We start from the raw sequence: 22,111 nt of genomic DNA on the forward strand, positions 1-22,111 counted from the left end.
ATGGAATTGCTTTCATAGTACTTATATATTTAATCTTCTATTATGCTTTATTTTTATCGGTTACTTTATATTAAAAAAACCTGCCTACCTGCCAGAATAACCAATCTACATGTATCCATTATTCCTATTTTCTTTACTTAATTGATTTTATTTACATTAGGTCCAATTTTTTGGTAACCTGATACTTGTTTAATAAGCCCTGGATTCTTTTCATTTATTTATTTTTAAAACTTTATTATGCCTTTAAGAAAGTCACTCTTTGCAACTCACTGTCTACAAAAGTTGAATTTCATTTATATAGGACTCCTCAAAAATAATCTTACTGCCTTTGAATAAGAACTGCTACTTTCATATTAAGCAGTGTAGTATGTGGCTTCAAGTCCCCACGTGACTCATCTGGATTGTACAGGAAGAGCAGGATAAACTTAATTTTTCTATAACAATATCTAGAAAGTTCTCAAGACGAGACAAGTAGAAAGTTTTGTGAAAGAACCTTTTATTTTGTATATGCTTTGCAATAATCACTATTTGCATGCATGGCTGATTTTCTAATACTGTTCATTGCTGAGCTTTTCATTGTAAATCACTCTTTGGAGCTATGTAGTTATGAAGGTCGGTCCACCTAGTAGGTAGATGGAGTCTGCTTTCTACATGCAAATAAGAGAATAAAACCTTTCCCCTTATAGTCAACCAGATAAACACTGCTGAGAATGTAATTACACAATATTGTGCCTGCAAGGAATCCACAAGGAAAATCTAATTGGCCAGCAGGTGTTCTGAAGGTAACTGCTGATAAATATAGTAAACAGAAAAGGCCTCTTCCTCAAGGGAGTGCAAAAGCACACCGTAATGTGTCTAGAAAATTGGAACGCTATGTAACTCACACCCTTCCAACTGTGAGCAAGCTTTCAGAAGTATCTACACTGGTAGTACGATGGCATGTGTCCTACTGAATAGCAGTGTTTAATGGTTATCTGGCATTCCTCTAAAGAAATCTACATGATGTCTCTAAATATTTTACATATTATGCATCACTTTGCGCCTAGGAAATGAAAGATGTTTCAGATTTATGACCACCAAGCCCTTTCTCTTGGCAAAGATGTGAGTTATGTCACAGATAAGGCATGGCTCAACTCTAATTCACGTGACTGTATCTTGTTACCTTTGAAAAAAGCAGCATTCGATCTGACTCAGAAGGTTTGAAAATTCAACATAAAGTGAAAAGTACAGCAAGTTTTAAATCCCCAATTTTAAACAAACTTGATAATGAAATATAGGTCATTCTTGCAAATATAGGCTATAAGTGATTAATCAAAGTCAACCCTACTTGCCAAAGCAGTCTATACCAACATATTCAATAACTTTTTAAACCTGTCAAATGGTTCGAATTCTGGTCCTTACGAAATATTTTAGAGAAGGTCAAAACTTCCCAATGCAATGAAATTTTTAGAAGTTTTCTGATATTTAATTTTTTTAGCTTGAATTAAACCTATGAATAAAACCCTAATTGCTAATTTCTGTAGAAATGAAAGCTGCATGCAGAGCTTATGTTCCCATGAATTATAAAATGGCATTTGACTAATTCTATTAATCACAGAAGATATTATGTGTGCTCGCAAAGAGCATGATGACTGATTTCCCCCCATTGTTGATTTATTAAATTAGTCTTATCACATTGATTTGAAAGCATGCACTTTCTGTTTTCTTTTTTCAAACAGTTAATTGTTTTGCATTTAGAGCATGATTTGGTACAGTAAGATAAATTTGGCTATGCAAGCCTTGGAAGGAGAAGCATTTGTCTAACATAATTTTTTGTTATGTTCACAAATATATGAACAATGGTGACACTTCTACACACACAGCTTGGAACAGTTTATAAGACAACTAAAATGGCTTTATATTTCTAATAATCAAATATTAATGGCCTATGAAATTCTTACGTAGGCATTTCTAAATATATGAATATATGTTGGTTGAGTACATAAAGTTTTGTTGATGAGTCCCAAGGCTAAAAATATACATTTTAGAATTTTACCTATTTTAAGTCAAATACAAACTCACTAGGTTTGTGAGTTTGTATCTAGTTAAGTCAATTGTATTCATATATTACACTCTTTCATATAAACTACACAACAATTAGCTCATTAAGAGTCAATTAAATGTGACGAGATTTTTAAGCAAGTTTGAACATGCTGAGAGAAAATACTTTAAGTGTGTTATTCAGGTTTCTTAGCTTCTTATACATGGGTCCTGCCTCATGAATACACAATTTAATTAAGTCTTTGTATATTTTGCATATAAATATGAAGTTAACCTAAGTTGTACAAAAAGATGAGGGACACAAATTATTTTGATAAATAACTGCAGCCAGACGTACACTATACATATATATTGATATTTTAATAATGTCTGCACCATGAACAGGATTTGAGGTCTCAAAGAAGAAAAAAGGCTCTAGAAATTTCTCATCAGTGGTATCAGTACAAGAGGCAGGCTGATGATCTCCTGAAATGCTTGGATGACATTGAAAAAAAATTAGCCAGCCTACCTGAACCCAGAGATGAAAGGAAAATAAAGGTAATGTTGTTTTAGAATGTCAATACCAGATTTTATTATACAGTTTAACCTGTGAAGATCATATTTAAAATGTTGATGTTCTTGTTTCTATTAATGTTCTCTTTGATTTGATGCATTTCCTTGTATTGTGTGTTGTTTTCAGTAAATGTATTAAGTGTTATTCAGTTGACATAATGTTGAATGAATAAAATGTTTTACTTTCAGACTGTGTAAAATGATTTAAGAAATGTGATGTGTTTTCTGGTAAAATTGTAATTGACTTTGTGTATCTTTGTTCCAGATGAACTAATGACTTATCGGTATATGGACGACTTCTTACTCATGTTAGCACATTCATTTCATCAGAACATCTTCTCACATCACTGTTAAATCTCTATAGATTTATTTGCTTATTGTCTAAATATGTTTTTTCTGTTATTTTACACTTTTTATTTTGCTTCGTTCTTTGTTGAGTTCCTCAAACCTTTAAAAAGGAAATAAATGACTTATTCATTTACCCTCTAAATTATATTCTATATGGATGGTCCCTAATAAATAATGAGTTATCACTCCAAATTGATTCAAATCCCAAGACACCAGAGGAATTTAGAAGAAAGAAAATGTTAGACCAATTTAAATATTTACTTAATTAGAATGTCTAAAACCAAGCATTCAAAGGATAACAGAAATAATATTTGGATTATTGAGCGAGGATGGCAGTCATGCCTTTCATATTTGTAAACTTCAAAGGATGACAATAAAGGGACAACAGCCTTTGAAATTTCTGAGAGAAGTATTTGCTGCTTGCAAGTCGGTTGATATGGTTAGCTAACTGCCCTGGGCCCTGTATTGGTTTTGCTCAATAGGAAATTGATCGGGAATTGCAGAAGAAGAAAGAGGAGCTGAATGCAGTGCGTAGGCAAGCTGAGGGCTTGTCTGAGGATGGGGCCGCAATGGCAGTGGAGCCAACTCAGATCCAGCTCAGCAAGCGCTGGCGGGAAATTGAGAGCAAATTTGCTCAGTTTCGAAGACTCAACTTTGCACAAATTGTGAGTTGTTACTGGCAAACCCACGTATGTGTTTGCAACTACTACTCTATTAACAGAGGCCTACTAATAAAAAAGAGACAAAAAATCTGGGTGCAATTTTAAACTTCTAATGTACATTCTGAAAGTGAGTAGTTTCCCTCACTTTGGGCTTCTGTAACACTAGTGCTTGATTTTGCAGATTAAAGACACAAGAAGTTAACAGATAATAGGAAAAACCCCTTATCAAAAATGAAAATACATCTTAATTTTTTTTGCTACATCATTTTTCATAACATTGACAATGTTAATTTGTCAATTTATCATACATTCACTTTACTTCAGTGTCTAATCCAAAAAAATATGTATTGCTTTCCTGAGATCATCCCATGCTGATTTTACTTTCTTAATGTATACATGATAAATAATAAATATTTTGTGGTACATCTTATGTCAACCTGCATAAGCCATTATCTCATTGACTTGAAGAATAATAACTTGGTCCTCACACCTGGTTTGACTACTTAATGGGCTACAGTGCTCATAAAAGAACTGGATGCCTAGTAAGATGGTTGGTAATTGATTGCAGATTGAACAATATCAGATAATGTTATTACTGAAATGTTCCCAGCCAAAACAAAAAGGAGTGACTGCTCTTCTTTCAGACAACTGAATGGAATGTGTATGATTCTCTCTTTAAAAAGGCAATTCAGAATTGTTAGCTTGGTTTCAGTTCTTTATTTGTAATAGGCTATAAACCATAGAGGTTTTCTGACAGGTATATTTTTGTTCCTATTATTAACTCTTGTAAGATGAAGAGGAATGATCGTCATCTGTAATTATACAAGAAAGTACTACTCCTCACAAAACCAGGAAGTCAAAGTCTGGAAACTAAGGCTTTATAGTTAAGTTAGGTGAAATTATATGAATCAAACAGATACTCAACCATTTTGCCCTATATAAATAACAACTGCATAGAGTTCAGCCCATGTATGAGACTTCTTGGGAACTTCTTCTGTGATATTGTCAGTTCCATTTAGTTTGGTGTATATTTTTAAAATGTCAAAGGCAATTACCATAACTTTATTTTATAAACATATAAGGGAAGTATGTTGCACATTATCGTGACTTCTTTCTATACTTCAAGAAAATTCATAAATACACTGTTTTCTGTTAAATTTAATACCCTAAAGTTTAATATCAGGTGAATATTCTGAGCAATTGGAAGAATACAAGGAATATTGAAACTGTATTGCATGTGAAATCTAATTCCACCTGGCTGAATGTTTCAGCCTATTATCCTTCATATTAGATGTTATGAACATAATGTGTCATACATAACCTTACACTAATCAGCAAGCCTGTGTCTGTAGATGCAGTATGAAGCGAAAGATTGAGGCAATCAAAAAGAAAATTCTAGTAAAATAGTTTCACCTCAATTTAATAGATCATTCAAGGGGAAGTCTTTGCTTTGGATTATCTGACTACTAACTCAATTCTCCATTCCAATTTTCCCCATGTCTTGACACACCCAATATGCAGGTTTAAAATTCATTGCAAACTAATCAAGTTACCAATGCTTTATAGCTAAATAGGCACAAGATCAAAAATCTCCCTAAACTGCTTACTTCAAATGCCATTATGTCCCTATTCATAGTAGACATAGTCCAGTATGTCCAATATTCAAATATTCAACAAATATTTGTACAACGTAATAATGGTTGGTGAAATAAAGGAAGCATATGTGAACCAGTATATATTTTTTAAAAATTATAGTAAAGTTATAGGATGTATTTTCCTCATAAATGATTTATTCTTAAATTTTATATATTAAAGATACAAAATTCAAAATTCAGAATGTGAAGGGGGCTATTTTTGTGTTAACTCTTAATTATCCACGATAATAAAGTGATCACAATTTGTATGAAGAATAATCAATTTAATATCACAGTTATATTTGGCATTGGATTTTAATTAGAACTGAAGGATAATAGATGATAAATAGGTATATAGGTTGGTAGGTAGATAGACAGGTGGATGTAGAAATATTCAAGCTGTATCTTTATACTTTACCAACTGTCAATGCATTTTGAAACTAATTTCACTGTGGCCACTGATTAGAGTTATCTTTCTCAATTCTTATGCACTAGAGTCATTTGTGGTAGTCACAGTAAGCAGATTAACGAAAAGTAGTATTTGATATAACCTTACAATGGCTCTGATGCAGCATATGCCCATAGCTTCAGAATTTCTTACTTCCCCCTGTATTATCCTTCTCTAATTGTTTGATTTTTATTTTTCCTGACTGTCCCTTTCTGTTTTCTTTCCTAGATATAAACTCTAGGCTTAAAGTTAATCTTTCATGTCTTTACAACAACAATTTGAAATAGTCAGCGGTACTCCTAAAGTGCTTAGTATGTGAGAGCTGAGTGAGTTTAAAATGAAAAATTAATTTTCCTTATTTCACAGATACTCAGAGAACTGCTAAACACTGTAAAATTAAGGCATATAGGGGACTCTGTCCATGTCAGAGCTCTATATAGTAGTAATAAAGCTCAGAAAAGGACTGAGACTTTGAGGGAACAATCATGAGGAGGCGCCCAGCCACACAGGAATGCTAGACCAAAGCATGGTAGAGGGTATCTGCAAATTATGGTCCTCAGGGCAAACCTGAAGATAATAAAGAAGAGGCAGGAGACTGGGAGGAAGCAGGAAAAATTTTACCAGATATTCACAATGAGAAAACTCCTGCCTTAATTAGGAATTCCAAACATTTCTAATGTATTTCCTGTTGGTTTAGAAACTAGGTACCTCAGTTAAGACCAAACACAGAGTGTAAACTGAGGAAAAGAGATATTCCTATATGATGTATTATCACAGCAGTGTGGTCTAGTAAAATTAATTCTTGGATAAACGGTGTTGAATATGAATCCCAGTGATTTTGAGTGCTGTATGATCATAGATAAACCATTTTGAGTCTCATTTACTTCATCTGTACAAGGGAGATAAGATGTTTGTGAGGATTACATAAGGTAGTATTTGTCCAAACACCTGCTGCGTTATGTAGGTTCAATGCATCAAAGTCTTCTTCTTCTCCTTTCTGTATATACATTAACATTAGAAAATAGACATAATCTTTGTTTTTTTAAATATTTTCATAAGTTCATTAAGAGAAGTATGTGTTGTTTGTTTAAAATATTAGCAACAGATATTTTGTTCAGTGAAAATTTCAAATTTGATTCCATAATATATAAGCAGATACTTTTCTCTAGATTCACAGAATAAACACAGGAAATATCACACAAATCTGATAACTGCCAAGAAAGGGCATGATTTTCCATAAACTCCACCACTGACCTCTGTCTGGATTCTTCTACCTAAAGGCACTGGAAACTCCACAGCAGACAATTGTTTCTACCTTTTTATGCTTCACTGTAGCATTTGGAAAATAACCTCAGAGAGCCCAGGCATTTTCAACCACAAAATTGTATAATGAAGATACTACTACAACCCCCACGGCTCATGTGAAACTCCTAAGCAAGATAAACTTACAAACTAAAATTATGATTATTATGGAAAAAAATTATAAGCAATGTTATCAGATGCCAAACATTAAAAGGGGAATGTATACCTGAAGAAAATAGAGATAAGAGGATAATCACCAAAGGATATTCAGTAATATTTAATGCTCAAAAATAAAAATTAAATGGATTTTTTTTCCAGTAAGAATAGGCCATTATATAAAGTGAAGGGGAAGATTTGAAAAAACAAAGTCTAGAAATGAAAATATAATTAATTGCTCAAACATCTGCATGAAAGAAGTTTCAAGTTGAAAAAATGAGGATTATGGGGAAGAGACAATATTTTATATTAATGATATTTAATAAAATGGAATAGATGTAAACTTAAATGAATCCTCAAATTCAATAAAGGTCAACCAATGTGGAAAAAATAAAAACAAGTCTACCAACTAGCTCTGAATGAAACTCAGAGTATCAATAACCAAAAAGGTATCATAAAGGTTACTAAAGACCAAAGAACATTTACAGGATGACAATATTCACTGCAGACTTCTCATCACCAATAAACATTAGAAGATAGTGGAATAATATCTTCAAAATGCTAGGCACATTTTCAAATACCAGGTAAAATATGATTCAAGAATTAAGGCAAAATATTTCCAGACATACAACTAGTTTCACCTAAACAAAAACTAAGAATTTCTTACCTATAGATTTTTGCTAAAATAATTCCTAAACAATATACTTGTGTAAAATAAAATGAAACTAGAAGGAAGGAGACGGCTATGTAAAGCTGTGTAAAATTGTTTTCTCTATGTAAATAAGAACATTTATAAAAAAAGCTTATAGTACTAAAATTTGGTCAGCGCCACCAAGGAAAACACAGAATACTAGGAGAATGCAGTATTTAACTGATCCTATGTAAAGAGAGATAAAACAAATAAAAGACTTATTACATATCCTATGTATTACATATCCTATGTAAAGGGAGATGAAGCAAATATAAGACTTATTCTACCTAATATCAGCAAATATAAGGCTTGTGCATAATGTGTTCAATATGAATTATTACCAATTATAATGCTTCTAGATAGCAAAAATGTGCTAAACCTCTGAAATATGCATACGTGTATGACCTTTCCAAGAAGAGGAGCAAAAAATACAAAAAAAAAGTCCACCTCAATGAAGAAAAATGTCCATCTTCTAAATACATTTCCACTTCAGGTGAACATGTTATGACATCAAATACCAAATATATGATCTTGGTGTTTAACATTTTATATCCAACAAGCTCTTATCTTGGATACCTAATGAGCATCTCAAACATACAATAGCCAAGTGAAAAATAAATGATCCACCCCCATCTACATAAATTGGCACCTACCAACATCTCCAGATGTCATTAAATTGCACTATCATTTACCTAAATCAGAAACCTAGACATCCTTCACGGTTCTTTACTCTTACATTACCATGTAAATTATTTCAACTCTTGTTGGATATACCTGCAAAATGCATCAAATCACTCCTCAGTATCTGTTATGGAAATGTTAATCTATAACATTATTGTCTCTCATCTGGATTACTTCAACAGCCTCTAACCCCTTCTTCCAGTCTTTCCCCACTTACACCATTTTCCCCCTGGTGAAGTCAGAGAGCTCCTTCTAAAGTGTTAATGAGATCATATCAGGCCTCTCCTGCCCATTACTCTTTAAATGAAATCCTATGATCTGCTACATCATGTAGCCCCTTCCCATCACTTCTGTTACTCATACTTTATCTCCCTTTGTGCTATTCTGCTAACATAGAGGCCTAAAGATTTCTTTTCTATACTTAAACACAAGCAATTTCATTTCCATATCAGTACCTATGAACAGATTTTTCTAGTGGAATATTTTTCACCTAGAATTTTGCATAGGTGCTATAACTTATTTAGATATCCTTTCATTTAGGAACAATGAATATTAGTAGAACTTTGATGTATAATCTGGTGATATAAGTATTTTCTGTTATTAAATATTTTATATTCCCTATACTTATGTATGCAAATTGGGAGTTTAAGACTGCTGTTCAGTACATCAGTTTCTCTTACAGTTACTTCTGGAAGTAGGTATACTAAGGAAAGACAAAGCTTCTGGAACATAACAGTGAGGTGGTGAAGGGTGAATATGAAGAGGGTTACAATATTGTATTGCAAAGGATAGCTTGTCCTACAGCAGAGCGATTGTAATAGGATATTTTAGCGAAATTGAAGTGCACATTTCCAAAATATACATGTTCTTGGAAGGCTGATAGAAAATTAACCCTGTTTGTAGAATAAATGCCGCAAGAAATGTGTTGTTTAAAATAGTCCTTGGCTGGGCATGGTGGCTCACAACTGTAATCCCAGCACTTTCCGAGGTCAAGGTGGGCGGATCACTTGAGGTCAGGAGTTCCAGATCAGTCTGGCTCACACACACACACACACACACACACACACACACACACACGTTATATATATGTAGTCATATATAGTTATATATATTTAGTTTTATATGTAGTTATGTATATTTAGTTATATGTAGTTATATACATTATATATAGTTATATAGTTATATATAGCATATATATGTTTTATGTATTTTATATATAATGTATATGTTTTATATGTTAGATGTATTTATATATATATGATATATAAAGCAGGGCTTGGTGGCGGTTGCCAGTAATCCAAGCTTCTCAGAGGCTGAGGCATGATAATTGCCTGAAACTGGGAGCCAGAGGTTAAAGTGAGCAGAGATCACACCACTACTCCAGCCTGGGCAACAGAGTGACACCCCATCTCAAAAACAAAACAGAAAAATTGTCCTTAAGTGAATAAATTTTTAAAATAAACAACCGCATATTGTGAATATTCTTCCACTAACTTTTTCAAGTTGTTTGAATCTGAATAGTATTTTACATTCACAAAGAGTTTTCACATGCATCTAGTTTGATCACAGTAACAACCTTCTCAAGTATCATTTTCATTGTCATTTTACTGTAAGAAAAATTAGCATAAATGTGTTTAAGAGATTTGTCCAAGGACACATCTGAGGAATGGAAGACATGAAACTTGAATTCACTGCTTCCCAAAATATGGTGAGAGTTATTAAAAAAAAAAAAAAAAAAAAGGAAAAATTTCAGTGTTTAAACAATTTTGGTAAACAGTAGATTAAGCAAACTTTCCTTACTCTGTAACTTTCTAGTGTGTGTGATATGCTAATGGGATTATGACTTTCTATGAAGGGGTTAGATTCTATAGACTTTCACATCTGGACAGTTGCAGTAGAAAAGGGAAATTTCATTTCAGATTGATGAAAGGTTTCCTGTTTGAGTGATAGTGAAAAAGGTATATTCTTTAGAAAAAAATGGGAAAAACATCACTGTATCATTCTTCTTCTGTTGTTTGGGATTTCCTTAAATTTAAGAAGAGATGTACAAGAAAAGTAATAACAGAGCTGTTTGCCACCACCTTATGTAAAATAATGTCTGAGCCTAGATTTAATACTCTGCTACCCATTTTTTATATTATCTCCTATCATGTAATAAAAGCAACTCATTTTGAGAATAAAATTAAGGGAAATACATTTTCTTTGCATAATTGCCACATGGATTTTCTTCTTTGCCTTGAAATAACAACAAAGATTGTCAGCTGCCAGTGAAACATCCTTGGAGAATTTGGGAAGATAAACGATTTTCTTATTTAGAGACAGAATGTTCTTTAGTAAACGGAGTTGTGAATATAAAAGACTAATAATGATTGCGAAGGGAAATGTTGAACCAGAATGTAGCTGCTTGTAGAATTTTTCTTCTCTCAGCTCAATTTTGTGATTAACATATTACAAGGATTAAGAAAGAAATTAGCTAACATTTTATGTTTTTCTCGATTGTTGATGATCATAATGGTTATAACTAGTTCTACAGAATTTTTTTGTTCTAGTGTCTTGTTGTGTAGTATAATCAGTTTAATGGTTGTTTAAGTAGACACATGTTCAACGAGGATCAGCTTCCAGAAAGATGACAGACTGACTTAATCCCTCACCCCTCATTTCGAATGAATTGAAATTCTGAATAAAATGTAATTTTTAAAACGTTTTAAATACACAGCTGAGCTATGGTGGAACCTCTCTTCCCTCTATGTGCCATGAATGATGAACTCATCTTATGTGAAACTGAACCTGGATTGAGAGCCTAATGGCTAGAAAGAAGTTTTCAAGACCTTTTAGGAAAAAATATGTGACCTTCAACAACACGTAATATAGAGGTGAAAATGAAACCCCTGCTTAAAGTCAGAACATTCAAGGGCTTCCCTCAGCCTGTAAAGGGGAATAAATAAATCCTACCCACAATGGAGAAAAGGCAGTGTCTGTAGTGATAATAGCTTAGGATTTTCAAAAATTAGTAGAAATCCCAATACTCAGACTGGGAAATTGAACAAATCTCAAGCAGAAAAGATAAATAAAAATAAATAAATATAAGTATAGATCATCACTATCAAATGATGAATCTGATGAATCCAAAAATTAAAAAATAAAAATAATTTTAAATACTGCTGTATTTCCTTAGAAAGTAATGACACTTAAAATGGCACCTGGTTTTATAGCAATGATAGAATCCAGAAGATGGTAGAATAACATTTTCAAAAACAATGAAAGAACATCCACATAGGAACCTAGAATTGTGTACTGATAGAAACTCTCTTTCAGGAATAACATTGAAATAAAGATCTTTTCAGACACGCAAACTGTTTACTAGTGTAAAATTCTCTTTAGAGGACGTCAAGACTGGTCTTTAAACAGGAGAATGATTCAAGATGGATGATTAAGCTGCAAAAGAGAATGATGTGTGAAAATAGTAAAAAATGGAAAAGTCTTAAACATTTACTGTGTATAAAAGTGTCTATTAAAAAACAATAGAACTAAAATGCTGAACATCGGTGAAACTTGATAATGTGATTAAGTTTTTCATCCTGTTTACCTCCTACCTTTCTATGTATTGTTTCTTAGTTCCCATAGGTAGTACCTACTTCTCTAATGCTGAAATGCCTCAGTGCTCAGTCCTTGGGCACTTGCCATTTTTATTTATTCTATATATGTCTTGCTATTTTCATCCGACCTCATGACTTGATTAAACAAAATTATTCTCCCCTCAAATGCAGTGGAAGCACTGTTCTTTCAAATTTTCAGGGAAAAAAAAAATCTATGCATGCTTTCTTTAGACTATCTCTGCACAATAAACAGGGACAACATTTGAAAATATAAATCATATTTAAATCTGATCATAACCGTTCAATGAATTCCCATCTATTTTAAAGTGAAATCCAAAACCCTTCATGAATTTCAAGGGTTATCTGACCTGGCTGGCCACTTCTTAACTCTCAGGCCTTGTCTCTTAATACTTTACCTCTGCTCCACCTGCACTGACCCCTTTGCTGCTGTTTGTAGAGATCTGACATGCACCCTTTGCATTGTGTGCTACCTCTGCCTAAAATAATCCTCCCCCGTTTATCCATGTGGCTCTTTCCATTTCTGCCTTAACTTCTTTACTCAAAAGTGTTTTTCTCAGTGAATTTCTCTCATGTGTACTCACCACACACACACACACACTTTTTATCCATGCTTTCCCCATTTATTTTTGTCAATAAAGTGCATGACCAGGAAAGTTCTCAATATTTTCCCTGTTTATCTTCTTGAGTATTTATCTCCCTATCTGGAAGTAGAACTCCAACCCAACAATGCAAAAAAAATTTGTCTTTTTTTTTTGCAATACTGTTTCCTCAACACCCAAAACATTAGCTAGGTGCACAGTATATATTTGTTTAATTCATAAAATAAGTAATCAATAATGAATAAAGCCATTTTAAGATTCTCCTGTGCTTAGAATGAAGTTTCTTGTGCATGTTAAGAATTTTATAGTAACCATTACATTGATAGAATACAATTTTTGAATAGTAGAGGAAAAAATAAATACATAAGCTATTAAGATTAAAGCAAATAATCCCAACAGAAAACTGAGACTTAAGAACAGTAATTGAACTCACCAAGGGTAGTAAGTAACTATATGAATATAGGATTTTGTGTTTTCTGAATATCTCTAGGCCAAAGCCATCACTATGTACAAAATAAGATGTTAATTACAATTTAGTATTCTTGAAAGTTTAAACAAATTTACCATTTATATGTGATTTGTACAACATATTACCTCTTGAATATTGTCTCAAATGACTGGCTTCAAGTAGCACATTAAATAAAAATAGCAGAATAAATGTGTCAAGCTAGATTCACTATTCACAATTATTTTATAGTTAGATTATGGCTATGTTAGATTTACAATTTTATATTTATCTTCTGAATTAAAGTTACACTAATAGACTACAGTCATCATGCAACTTGTCAAATATATTAATAAACATAAGAAAAAAACATAGTAATATACTGTCAAATTTTTCTATCAAGTGGAAATTTAGCACATTCTTTAGGAAATATTGATGGTAAAATCTACGAATTGTATATTTTTCAGAAATATTGGATATAAATACAAAATTAAGTGATGAGTTATTGATATGTACAGTTTTACTATCATATAGTGTTACTGATAAAAGTAAAATAAATGTAACTCATTTTTGGCATCAGATGAAGTAACTTGGTTAGCTAAAATTAGTATTATCTTCCTTGGAATTCTACAACCTTGAAAAATTGTTACATTTAATAGAACTATTTGGGAACAGTTTGTTACTTCTCATTGTGACTATGGACATTAATGGGATATCCGTATTCCATTCCCTTTTCTTAGCATAATGGAAATGATTACACATATCAGTTATGTTTCTTGTATATTACCATCATTCCACATTATGAAATATGCAAGACTAAATTTTTACGAAGGGTATCTCTTATTCTTATAATAGCCTAAAAAGATGAAAATTTGTCAAGCAGCTTTCCTAAGATCCCATAAAATTAGGGGCAGAGGTTCCAGCATCAAGATGTAGTTTTACTTATTGAATTAACACAGAGTTTTGTTGATGTTGTTTTTTTGCTGGTGGGGATAGTGATAGCGATATTGTTTTATTTTATTGGTTTCTTGCTTTTTTTGGTTCATTTTTAATGGGAGCCTCCCAATCATGCTGAGAATGCAGTTAAATGGTAACTCCATACACTTACTGTGAGTCTAGAAATAAATTCAAGTTTTATTTTGAATACACTGAATTGGTATTTCTTTCATTGAATAAACATTTATCTAGTGCCTCCTATGTGCCAGACAACACAGAACGTAAAATAACATTGGCAAATCCATAGCAATCATATAAAAGACGTGATATTTGATAAATATAACTCATACAATGAAGGGAAAAAAGAACAAGAATTTATACACAGCAATTTGACCTCCCTTTGCAACACAACAATAAAAAGTGTAATTTTCTCCAATCTAAATTTGCTTTGAAAATATGGAACACCAGCTGGAAGGGAGCTCAGATGGCTTCTGCAGTGGGGTTGGAAATATCCTTCTGAGCATGTCCAGAACAACTGGTTAAAAATAATTAAATCACTTGCACCATCTGTGAATCATTCTGATTCTTCAATGATTACTTAAGACTCTCATTGTATGGAACATATTCTGAGAACAGATGAATAAAATCAATTCAAGTGTATATTGTTTTCCATTTTGATTTTCAAAAGATAAGAAGGATTATAATTTCAAGTTTGCTAAGTTATCTGTTAATTCTCCTGCCCTCCTTTATGATCCAGTTGCTTTTGAAATATTAAAATATATTTAAAATTTAGTTTTATGAATAATACAAATTCATGGAGCCTTTATTATATAATATAATTTTGCTTAAAAACATTCTATCATTTTTACCCTTTATTTAATCTTTTAAGTATAGTTAAGCACCCATTTAGTAACAGCCAAGAGAACTAAATGGAAGTCCGAGTTGATTGCGTTCTCAAATTTAGCACCATATGCTATAATCATGAGCAGTTTTAAAAATTCTTAAATAGCTATTTTAACACATGTAAAACAGAGGAAAGCTATATTTAGCGGTGACTAATCCATGGATGAAAGATGCATGGATTAAATATAATCCAAGTGCCCATATCTGTACAAACTTAAGATGTTCAGATAATTTGGAGGCATTGTTAACTGTTTTTCTGGATATTAGTGCATGGGTACTTCTTGCCAGATAAATTAACGGGGAAAGTTCCAGAAGATCCATAATTTTCCGTAATAATTAGTGCTTTCTTAGTTAATAGAATATCTGGGTGATGAAAAATAAATGAATTACCTAACAAATAGAGTTATCTATAACATATAGCTCCATCTGTGACCCGTATAATGCTCACAATGTGTTAACTGATTAGTATCGAGACAATCAAACACACATGAAACATGAGTAATATCAGTCACTATATTTTCGTTTCTTCATAGATACACTCGAGTATTTCATATGTGGACAATTAAGAGATCTAGTCCTCTTCATACGTTGACCTCCCTAATGGGAAAGGGTCTCTTTAATCTGCCACAAAGCCCTCCTCTTCTTTAAACTTGCCAAGATGTCTTCTACTTTATGTCATTGCAATTATGTTTCCTTTGACTTGGGTCTCTCTTTCTGGATATTTCCTTGCTGGTCTCCTGTCACATTGCAAGATGCAGCATGAACATTATCTCCACAGGTGGCCTGCCTTCAACAACCTGTTTTATGTTGTTCACAACATCCCTTCTACCCTTAACCATCATGCTCTAGAACATGAGCTAGGCATTTCCCTTCTAATATTTACTGCAATCTGAAAATGTTATCTTTGTATGTTAACTTGTTTATAATTTGTCTCCTGTCATTAGAATGTAGGCTTGATGAAGGCAGGAGCCTATTCTGTCTTGTTAGTTACTATTTCCCCGAGACATAGACTCTATCACAGAGCAGGTATTTAATGACAATATGTGGAATGAATGATTGAATGAATGAATGTATAACATCTTCCTGTGGAATTCCCTGCAGTTTCAGAGTTGGTTGTTCTATATTTTTATGTCAATGGTATCCTAATGCCAGTCTGCCATGGTCCAGAAGTTTTCAGTGGTCCATAAGGAAAAGAAAAAAAAGCAATTTTTTTTTTAGCTTTTCATAAAGCAAAGTTGTTTAATGCAAGAATTGTCCTTTCTTTCAAAATTATGGGTTTCAACAGTTTTGGAGGTATTAAAATGGCCTTTCTTTTTCTTTCTCCTCATTTCATTACAATGTCCTTTACTAGAAAAAGTAAAGGGCAGAGCTTTTGTGATGTTCCCTAATAGTTTTTTTAATAATATTGTTATTGAGCTATGAAATACAATGTCCTTAAACCACCAACTTAGAGAAACTTATTTACATGAAGGAATACCATTCCTGCTAGGTTTCTTTTTTGGTTGATTGAAGTTTCAGAATGAGGAAGAGAAAGCATGAAACCCGTCACCTCCTATTTGTATGGCCTATTGGGCAAGCAGTCCTGGCCCTATAACAAGTATCCACTGAAATAACATTCTTGAATTTATTTTGTCACATGTGAGGAGCAAAAACAAGAAAAAACACACAAAAATAGTAGAATTAGGGTATCACAACATTTGTCTAATATTGTTCAATGTTAACACTTACAAATAATGAAGGTACAAAAATGGTACTGCTTGTGTACAAATATTTTTATCCTCTGTATTTGAATCTATTTTTGTTTGTTTCAGTGTTAAAAAGAACTCACAGTAGAATCATTTATTGATGATATTTGGAATCCAAAAATAAATTACTTCAAAACAGAAGTATTATATTTTCTGTCCTTTTCATAATTGAAAGCAATGCATCAAGATCAAAAACTTAAATACAATGCATTAATGTTATTATGCATGCTTTTTTTACATTCTTCATTTCCCAGTAATCATAAGGACTAATAATTAACATAATTATTTGTGATTGACAAGACTCTAACGTTCATCATTTTAGTTAATTATTATTTAAAAAAATAATTTGGATACAAAATAAGTAAATGAAATCTGTATTCTGAAAAGTTTTGAGAAGTGAAAAAAAGTTTTTTTTTTATTTAGTAAAATACTTTATTTCTCTTGTAGCTGCTTTTACAGGGAGATTGTGGGGAGGAACAGATATATCCAAGTTCTCAATTACCTCTTCAAAATATATGATCTAAAATGGAGAGAAAATTGATTGTGTGAATATGATATTTTAGAGTTAAAGCTTATAAATTCACTGGACAGGACAGTACAATTTTATATTGGAATCCTTGCCATGGGATGATACAATGACTATTATTTCCTGGAACATTGACAGGGAACAAGCTATTTTAGGAGAAACTACCTTGATTGTAAAGTAGAGTACATTAAGCCTAAGGTGTCATTAAATTCTCAAAACTTTTAGAAAAGAACTGAGCATAATCTTTAGTAAGAGAAAAATGGTTTTGTTCAGTGATTATTATATTTGGCAAAGTTATAACCTGGCAAACTATATTATTTTGGGAAAATAACATTAAATACAACAGTTTCTATACACACAGTGGCACTTCATTTATTCAGAGGTCAGATGGACATCATTTTAATTTACCTGCAACACAGCCAGGAATCAGGAACGGAGTAAAACAAAAGGCCTCTGGATTCCCAAAATTTATTTTTTAAGATTCATGAAGTTCAAAGCTGACTTATATTTCATTATGAAATGAATTTGCAAATTCTTTTTTGGAGTTTTTTTTTTTTAATTTTGCTCTGATTAAAGAGGTGATTCTAATAAACTTAATTATCTTGTTTTTTTGCCCCTCGTAGCTTTGAAGCCAAAATGGGACAGAAGGAATAAATGACTGAAACAGGAGATAATAGCTGCAGCCTGGTAGTAAGGTGAAAAAGAACCTATATGTAGGGACACATGGTGTAGGGAAACAATTTAGCACAGGTCAACACAGATGAGAGAGGGAGGGATGGAGGAAGGGAAACAGAACAAATAATTAGTGTTTATAGTTTATTCATAGAGTTAGGTGAAGATTTTTTTTTTTTTTTTTTTTTGAGACAGATTCTCACCCTGTCACCCAGGCTGGAGTGCAGTGGCATGATCTCAGCTCACTGCAACCTCTACCTCCCAGGTTCAAGTGATTCTCCTGCCTCAGCCTCCTGGGTTGCTGGGATTACAGGTGCCCGCCACCATGCTTGGCTAACTTTTGTATTTTTTTTTAATGCAGACAGGGTTTCACCATGCTGGCCAGGCTGGTCTCGAACTCCTGACCTCAAATGATCTGCCTGCCTCGACCTCCCAAAGTGCTTGGATTACAGGTGTGAGCCATGGCGCCCAGCCCGAGAATCTTTATTATCTTACCTGCTACGTGCAAAAGTGTTTAATACATAATGCCATATGGCATATTAGCTTCCTGAATCACATACCACTGCTGCCGGCTGACTTACATCTCTATGTTTACATCTGAGAGTGCATAGGCACAAATAAATGTATTCATATATGTTACACATATGCTTATTTATGTAGCTATGCTATATGTTATATGCTATTTACATCTATGAAGTTACTTTGCAAAATATGCCCTTTGGCTTTGAAAAAAATGCCCTCTGAACTCATCAAGATGATTTTTGTAGGTTATTCTCCATCTTTTAGTCGAGTTCCTAAAGTTGTGTTTTTAACTACCTGCTTTTTATTGCAGGTACATTAAATCCTTGTGAATATTTCAAAGAATAGAATGCAGGGTAATTCTCAAACTTGTTATTTGGAATTAGGTCAAATAATTTTGTAAATACTATTATCAATATATCACAGCATCGTTAGTGTCCCTTCAAGTTAAGGACATGTAAATAAAGATGGTCTAATGTGTCAGGCCAAAGAGGAAAACTTTTCAGCTTAGCAAATTGGCTTCAAATACATGAGGAGATTTGAAGCAGTCATTTCAGATGCAAACAAAAAGCTCCATTTTTATGGATTATGATATCCTTAGCTAAATATTTACTTTGGCTTGAGTATTTTTCTCATTAGTAATGCTTATTTAATTAGTTGCTTATAAATTGAACCCGGGAAGTGTAGATTGCAGTGAGCCAAGATTGTGCCATTGCACTCCAGCCTGGGCAACAGAGCGAGACTCCATCTCAAAAAAAAAAATAAAACATAAAAAAGAGTACTTAAGATCAGTTAAAATATATGGAATATTGGATGCTTTCACATAAGAGTGCTATTAGCCATTGGCTGTTAAATTTCCTCATCTCTAAGAATCTCAGGCACCTAAAAATAATTCTCTTTACTTCATGGGCAACCGCAGCCACCAGTCTTTGCCACAACTCGTCTGTCAATTGGGTATGCAGTGAGGGGCACCGATACTGTTTTAGATGGTGATGTGAAACTGTTTCAAAATGCTTTCATTCTCCCTTATGAATTTTGTCTTAGTCTATGCTTCCATAATATTGGGAGCCAATTAGTAGTACATGCCTGCCTACAGCTTGAGTAGAAGTGAAGTCTATTATGAACAATGAAGTCAGTTAGAAAGGGCCATGCCTGCTGATAAATATGTTATATAAAGACTGTATTTGCCCTGAAATCTGTGTCTTTTTGTGTCTACCCTTCGGTCCTAGTTCAGAGCTCTGTATGATTATTTTAAATGTATTATGGTATTAGTTTAATAGTTCAATTAATACAAAGGTAGATTAAGGAAACTTGACTCTTCATTTCTTCCTTCTGCAGATTCTTCCCCCACTGAGGCAAAAAAAAAAAAAAAAGTCTACAGTTTAGTCTTATCTCTTTGTGCTATATTCCATATACTATGCATTCTTACCAATGAATAGTATATATACATATATTTTAGTTTTTAAAAAATATTGCTTTATTCTGTGTATTATTTTAAATAGTCAATTAGAAACATGTTCCCAGGTCATGTATATAGATCTTATACTTTCTTTGTGCAAGTCTTACAAGATGAATCAAAATGTATTCTATTATTATTCTACATTTCTAGATTATTATATTTTGATTAGAAAAGGTAGTCTGTCAAATCTTTATGTTTGATCCTTTTAAAAATTTCCTCTATGTATATTTTTTTAATGTCCCAGTAAAATAGGAGAATATGCTTTCTCCAGTGTCCACAAAATACGGATTAAATTTAGCTTGTCGGTTTAAAAGCACCTCTATTCTTTTTATTTTTTTGTCTATTTTAATGTAACAAATGATGGAAGAGGTGTGTGTAAGGTACCAGCTACAGCTATGATTGTGTCACACTGTCGTTTTATTTCTAGTAATTTTTACCTTATGTAGAATGCAGCCAAATGTTTGGGGCATAGCAATTAATGACTGCTGTACTTTGGGAGAAAGTGTGCTTTTTATCATTACAAGCGTTCTCTGAGGCACATTTAGTGCTTTTTGGCCTTGAACTATACTTCATTTAATACTATTATTTTGACTTTCACTTTTTAAAAAATGATTTTCTAAATCACCTGTCATTAACGCAGCATTGTGACTTTGTATTTTTATGTTTCTTGTAAACAGCCTATAGATGGAGTGTGCATTTTAAACTAGAGTATTTTGTCTTTTTATTTATACAAATATTTTTACATCTTTGTAGGGTACATGTAATATTTTGTTACATGCATAGAATGTATAATGATTAAGTCAGGATACTTAGGGTATCCATCATCTCAAGTATTTATCATTTCTATGTGTTGGGAGTAGTTCAAGTCCTCTCTTTAGGTATTTGGAAATATACAATACATTGTTGTTGATTATAGTCACCCTACTCTTCTGTCAAACATTAACACTTACTCTTTCTATGCAACTGTGTGTTTGTACCCAGTAACCAATCTCTCTTCACTCATTCCGCCCACCTGCACTCTTCCCAGCCTCTGATATCTATAAAGACAAATATCACATGTTCTTACTAATTCGTGCTTGATCTTGTGAACATATAAAATAGAATGATAGATATTTCATCTTTAGATGAGACATTTTAACCAACTTCGTTTTTGTTATAACTCTTATAACTGTGTATCTGTTTTAATTCCTTGTCATATTGATGGTCATTATTTTATCATTTTATTTACTCTTATCCCTTGTCTATAATTTCATAATTCATCATCTTCTTCACTGCACTCTACTGCATCTCTTCCCGCACTTATAGGTTATTTATAAGTTACACTTTGTACTTGCATTTTATTAGTGCTGTTTCCTATTTTGAACAACAATTTTATGCCTATATTTCTGTAGTGTTGCGCCAAAATTAAATAAGAACAATGCCCTCATCACCAAGATGATTTACTTAGTCAACTCCTCATTATTTTCAATCAAAGGCAAAATCCTTTAAAAACAAATAATTTAGAAGTTTAGTTCCTGACAAGTATTGTTTTCACTTGTAGTATCACATATCTAGTTCAAGATGTCATGTTATTACTTAAATTACACTATCACTTCATAAAATATGACCAAAAACCACACAAGGTTTATTTCCTATCACTGTTTTCTTTTGTACCCTTTATTTCTCTTTGCTTTGAAATCTTTATTATACAATCATCCTTCAGTGTCTGTGGGGCACTGGTTTCAGGACCGCCCCACAGATATCAAAATTCAAGAACACTCAAATTATTTATACAAAATGGCATAGTGTTTGCATGTAACTATGGACACCCTCCTGAGCACTTCAAATCATCTCTAGATTATAGTACCCAATACAATGTAAATGCTATGTAAATAGTTGTTATGCAGTATTGTTTAGGGAATAATGGCAATAAAAATGTTTGTACATGTTCAGTGCAGACACAGCCATCCATGTATTTTTGCAAATATGCTTGATCCATGGTTGGTTAAATCCACAAATGTGGAACCCATGGATACAGAGGGCCAACTGTACTTCGTTTTTAATTTGGTTGGAACACATGAGAAATGTTCTCATAAAAACATAAAGGATGTAAACTTGGTAAACCTTGCATTTTCGAAATGATCTTTACTTGGCAGTCATCGTGATGGATTTATTGGATAGTAACATTCTTCAATAT

The 22,111-nt window shown here is 32.7% G+C and overlaps 1 protein-coding gene across 1 annotated transcript in view; it reads left to right on the forward strand.

Annotated features, from left to right (window-relative positions):
* DMD (dystrophin) overlaps positions 1–22,111 on the forward strand; it is a 2,170,472-nt gene that overhangs the window by 906,398 nt on the left and 1,241,963 nt on the right. Inside the window, exons 40-41 of the mRNA XM_011957103.1 lie at positions 2,425–2,577; positions 3,423–3,605. Of these exons, the coding sequence (XP_011812493.1) occupies positions 2,425–2,577; positions 3,423–3,605 (336 nt within the window). The remainder of the gene's footprint in view (positions 1–2,424; positions 2,578–3,422; positions 3,606–22,111) is intronic.

Source organism: Colobus angolensis, unplaced genomic scaffold (assembly GCF_000951035.1).
Source record: "Colobus angolensis palliatus isolate OR3802 unplaced genomic scaffold, Cang.pa_1.0 Scaffold434, whole genome shotgun sequence".
In the NCBI taxonomy this organism is placed as follows: Eukaryota; Metazoa; Chordata; class Mammalia; order Primates; family Cercopithecidae; genus Colobus; species Colobus angolensis.